The 5753-nt window shown below is 40.2% G+C and overlaps 1 protein-coding gene across 4 annotated transcripts in view; it reads left to right on the top strand.

Annotated features, from left to right (window-relative positions):
* Positions 1–47: 47 nt before the first annotated feature.
* SYNJ2BP (synaptojanin 2 binding protein) overlaps positions 48–5753 on the top strand; it is a 44836-nt gene continuing 39130 nt past the window's right edge. For 2 of the 4 annotated variants that reach the window (XM_005561660.5, XM_065548966.2), the window contains exon 1: positions 48–216. In XM_005561660.5, coding sequence (XP_005561717.1) covers positions 153–216 — 64 coding nt within the window. In that variant the 5' untranslated portion in view covers positions 48–152. Of the gene's footprint in view, positions 217–1568; positions 1982–5753 lie in introns of those variants that run through there. The other 2 variants (XM_073997644.1, XM_065548967.2) reach the window with 2 other exon arrangements.

Below are 5753 nucleotides of genomic sequence, written 5' to 3'. Positions count from 1 at the left end.
AGCGCTCTGAGTCCTTCGGGCTTCCTTTTCCGGGTCTCGAGGCTGCTGAAACCGAAAGTGCTGTGCTGTGGGCAGCAGCGCCGAGATTGATTCACCTTCTCCTGTGCGGAACTCCAGCTGACCCGAGTAGGAAGCCAGACGAGCTGTAAATCATGAACGGAAGAGTGGTTTATTTGGTCGCTGAGGAAGAGATCAATCTTACCAGAGGACCCTCAGGTATGTGCGGAACGGGTCATATCTGATAGTAGGGGATTAGAGGGTGTAATTGCAGACATCTCTGCTGCTGAGCCGGATTCACCTGGCCTCGGGGCAGGCCCCAACCTAGAGGTTTCGTGCAACGCTTTGGGGTGCTTAGAGAAAATATGTTGAAATCCATCATTAGCCAGATACGGATCTGAGGAATCCACCTCAAAATCCAGTCGGATGACCACAAATATATATAGTCACGAAAGGGTTCTTTCTGCAAATCGTGCTAGAAAAGTCTTTTTAAAAGTCTGCTTTTTTAGCCTGCTTGTCGTGGACACCACATCCTTCCTACCGTTGCCTGTTCTATCCTTCACGCTATGAGGGACCGTTTAGTAAAATGGGAGCATAAGCGGTGTAGACTCTGAATGCATAGCCGTTTTCCTGCAGCTAGGATCCCTCCCTCGCTCCTTTGATTTCTGGGAAATTCATTTACAGTGCCAACTAGAATGTTAAAGCAGGAAGAGCCCTTAGAAATCTTTTATTACACAGGTTCTCAAACTTGGTTCCGCCACAAAATTTCCCAGGGCTTTAAAAAAAAAAAAAAAAAAAAAGGCCGGGCGCGGTGGCTCAAGCCTGTAATCCCAGCACTTTGGGAGGCCGAGACGGGCGGATCACGAGGTCAGGAGATTGAGACCATCCTGGCTAACACGGTGAAACCCCGTCTCTACTAAAAATACAAGAAAATTAGCCGGGCGAGGTGGCGGGCGCCTGTAGTCCCAGCTACTCGGGAGGCTGAGGCAGGAGAATGGCGTGAACCCGGGAGGCGGAGCTTGCAGTGAGCCGAGATCGCGCCACTGCACTCCAGCCTGGGGCACAGAGCAAGACTCCGTCTCAAAAAAAAAAAAAAAAAAAAGAAAAAAAGTTAATTCTTATCTCCTATCTGCAGGGATTTGGATTCAGTACGGATTTATTTTATTTATTTATTTATTTAAGTTTTTTTTATGAACACCTCATGTGATTTTGAGCAGCCAAACTGCTATCCTCTTACCCCACTGAGGCTCTTCATTAAACTGGGCTCTTGACATTACTACATTCTGCCTTCTTTCGACTTTGTTTATTTTCCTTTACAGCTATTTAGTTGATCGATTAAGAGCTTTAGCTTTGGAATTACAGTATCTGGGTTCAAATCTTGTATCTAACCGCTTACTGATTCTTTGATACTTATTGGCTCACCTAACTGATGTAAGCCTTAGGTTATCATCTCTAAAATGGGGATGGTTATAAATATACTTCATAGTGTTGTGAGAATGAAATGAGTTAATCTATGTAAAATGTTTACAATATTGCCTGACCTATGGTAAGCAGTATGTGTTTCCTACTGTTGTTATTGTTTTTTTTTCTTTTTTTGGAATGAAAGTCCTCACATATTTATTACTGAACCCAGCCAACCAATGCATTCATAATAGATTCAGAGAGGAAAATACGTCGAACTCTCCAGAGAGTGGTGACATTTTCAGTTTGATATGGTAATGTGATCGTGACCTTCAGACAGCACAAATATATGTGCCATCTCATGTGCAATTCCTTATAGACCCAGCTTGGTTCTTCTCCAATGTCTCCTTTTGGAGTTGTACCTTATTTTATTTCCAGTTTTCATCCGAATCCACTGGGGAATGGGACGATTTTGCTTTTGTTTCTTGGCCAGGAATCGCTTAATCCTGAAAGTCTTGTGAGAAGACATGGCGAGAAGTGGAAGCAAGAACACACCACGATGGCGGAGAAAGGAAAAGAGGGGGTACTGTTGTTATTGTTAATGGATAAATAGCTAAACTGACACAGTAGATCCTACTAATACTGTATTCCAAGAGTCTCTAATAAATCATCAGGTACTATGAGCTCCATCTCTGAAATGTTCCTGAAATCCTTTCACTCCTTTTTCCCTTGCCACCACCTAGGACAGCCCATCACCTTTTCTCACTGCAGTTCTGCAGTAGCTTAATCATCATGGATAGATTATTCTTTATAAAATATAACTTTCAGAATTATCCATACTTTGTGTCTTTTTTTCTTTTCTTTCTTTCTTTTTCCTTTCTTTTTTGAGACAGGGTCTCACTCTGTTGCCCAGGCTGAAGTGCAGTGGCGTGATCTCAGCCCACTGCAGCCTCTCCCTCTTAGGCTCAAGCAATCCTCCCACCTTAGCCTCCTGAGTAACTGGTACCATGGGTGTGCACTGCCAGGTCTGGCTAATTTTTTTGTATTTTTGGTAGAGACAATGTTTTACTACATTGCCCAGGCTGGTCTCGAACTCCAGAGTTTAAATGATCCACCCACCTCTGCCTCCCAAAGTCCTGGGATTACACGTGTGAGCCACTGTGCCTGGCCTTCCTTTCTATTATAAATAATTGGAAGTTGGTTTTACTTATTGTAATATAACCCATCACTAATATCATTATTAATATTATTATTATTTTTTTTTAGAGACGAGGTCTCGCTTTGTTGCCCAGGCTGGTCTTGAACTCCTGGACTCAGGCAGTCCTCCTACCTTGGCCTCCCAAAGTGCTGGGATTACAGTCATGAGCCACCATGCCTGGCCTATCACTAATCTTAATGGATTAGTGTCATGGATTATGTGCGCCTAAACTTTTGTCAAAGGTTCATTTGGTATGCCCAAGTTTCTTGGATTCATTTTTTTGCTATTTTATGTAAATTTATCCTTCACGCACTGTTAATATTTATTGACTTTTGAGCTAACAGAGAGTTACTTTTAAACCAAAGTCTGTTTTTTTGTACTTTTAATCCATTGGTAACTTGTTCTCTTAGGACCAACTAAAACAATGCTAGTTCCTTTTCTGATTGCTGTCCAGGTATTTATTTAAAGGCTCTAGTTGTTCTGCTCCTGTTTTGCCTCTTTCTTCTTTATCCTACATATCTTCAGTTATTTTACTACCTCTCCAGATGCTTGAGATTTGATTCTTGCCTTTTGCTTAAGAATTTAATGTACTTTGACATAGTCTTTTTGCTGGGGCATCCACAGTATTTTCAGATCTCCTGTCTAAAGCAGAGCAGGACCCTGATATTATCTCTTGTTCTAAACATGAAATCTTTTAAAAATTCAATATAATTTCACTTCATTTTTTTTGGCATTTGCAGTCATAAATTTCCTAGTGTTAGTATTTTCTCAAAACATTGGCATTAGGACAAGCTTCAAGGACTAATTAAAGGGAATAATTATATCTAGCTAGTATATTTCACCCAAAAATGGTTTGATTTCTGTATCACTTATTTATTACAAATGAATGTATTTATTCACTCAGTGGCTTCCTAAATTTTCATAAGCATTTGCATGTATTAATTATGTAAGTCAGTGAACTTACTGGGAGAGTAAAGCCTCAAGTTTAGGAATGAACTTGGGTGAAAACAGTCATTTGAAATTTGGTTGGTTCAGTTAACAAGGAAATGTTTCATGTTAATCACTTATCGGAACTGGTTTCCTAGTATGTGATACTCTTCTTCTCAGAGTCTAATTCAGCTTTTCTTCCTGGTATGATCATGAAGATAAATAGGAAGGAGACTGTCTCAAAATACCACTAGAAACAAAATATCACTAGAAACTAATCACCACTAGAAACTTCCACATAATTTTGGTAGTCCCATAAGGATCTTTCTTTCTATAGAAGAAATATGAAAATCCTCTAATTCTAAGTGTGCATTTCTTTTGTAGACAGCATTGTCCACTCTTTGTACAGCTGTGTACCCTGGAACCTGATGGTTTAATCAGGTCCAAGAACATGTGTGCCATTGCCCATTTATGTTCTGTCAGGGACAAGAATTGTGGATATTTCTGGTGTTTGGGCCCATATTATAAGGCAGTCGAACCTTTTCCTGACTGATCTGCTTACTGCAAGGGAAGTAATGAAATCTTGGGGAAATTACGACAATAGTGAAGAGGCAAAAGAAGCTTGACATGTATTAGGTTAGTGCAAAAGTACAATTACTTTCTTTTGTTTTCTTTTTTTTTTTTTTGAGACACAGTCTCGCTCTGTCATCAGGGTGGAGTGCAGTGGCACGATCTTGGCTCACTGCAACCTCTGCCTCCCAGATTCAAGCAATTCTCCTGCCTCAGCCTCCCATGTAGCTGGGATTACAGGCATTTGCCACCACGCCCGGGTAATTTTTGTATTTTTGGTACAGACAGGGTTTCACCACGTTGACCAGGCTGGTCTTTACTCCTGACCTCAAGTGATCCACCCACCTTGGCCTCCCAAAGTGTTGGGATTACAGGCGTGAGCCACCCCACCCAACCATAAGTACCACTGCTTTCAATGGCAGAACCGCAATTACTTTTGCACCAGCCTGAGAGCATGGAATCTCTCCTGTTGTCTGCTTTCTCGACTGTAAGGAGGGACTTGGGCTAGATGACTTCAGAGGTCTCTTCCATCTCCAAGAGTTCATAATTCTCTGGCTCATTCCACATGTTATTTTATGACTCCTACCATTTGGGGCTTTGTTTGTTTTGTTTTGTTATTTGATTCCTGCCGTTTTGGACTAATAGTATGAGCTGAAGAATTTCAAAGGCAGTGGCTACAATCTCAAGTGTCTTCAAGGGTTGAACAGTTTATCTTTTATCTTTTGTGGATCGCTGTTTTTTTTTCTATAGCTTGATTATAGTGTCTAAGGCTCTCACTTTTTCTTTATCAAATTGAAAGTCTCTTAATGAGTCTTAAAACTCAGTTACTCTAAAAAGTATGACCAGACTCTTAATATGTTTTTTTTTACACTGCAACAGGTAAGAGATTGTCCATAAAGACAACCTTACTGTACATTGAGTGCTATGATTAGGAATCTTATTTTTAGGTCCGAGTCCCCAGTGGGTTTCAGCAAGTTACTCCTGATATGCCATCTTTAAAGAGGGAAGAGAATATTTATTTTCTTACTTTCTTTAAAGGCTTTGGAAAAGATGATGGGTTGATGGCAGTGTTTTAATAATGACTGCTAAAGGAGGTATTGTCTTTCTGGTAGTGTGCTAATTACTACATATACATATATTATATATACCGCATATATACTATACATACATACATACTCATTTAATCTTCACAGCAACCCTGAGTGGTAAATATTTAATCCACATTATTAGACTGGGAAATTGCCTGAGAGAGGTTAAGGACTTGCCCAGTTTCTAATGCTAGTAAATTTCAAAGGATTTTAACCCAGGTGTGTTAATTCTGCTATACCATATACTACTTTCCACGGCAGTAGCCATGTTTAAGAAGTTGACTGCCAACATTTCCCCTGACCTTTATTTTATTATATCATGCCTTACTCCCAGAAGCATTTGAGGCATCTTAAATGACTAACACAACCTACAGTGGAAAGTTTTTATTGCTTGCTTTTGATAGAGTTGAGGGCATATCAAGGTAAGTAACAAAAATCAAGATGCCCCATTAAGTTCTATCATTTAAGCCCTTGTAGACCTGTCATAAGCTTTGGGTTTTATGCTAACTGAAACTGTTGCTAGTAGTTTTCTGAATCTGTTCCTTTCTTCACATATCAAATGGATGTGAGAC

The sequence above is a fragment of the Macaca fascicularis genome, chromosome 7 (assembly GCF_037993035.2).
Source record: "Macaca fascicularis isolate 582-1 chromosome 7, T2T-MFA8v1.1".
NCBI classification, from domain to species: domain Eukaryota; kingdom Metazoa; phylum Chordata; class Mammalia; order Primates; family Cercopithecidae; genus Macaca; species Macaca fascicularis.
Note: the sequence above shows the minus strand (reverse complement) of the source record. Positions and strands in the feature narration are given on the sequence as shown.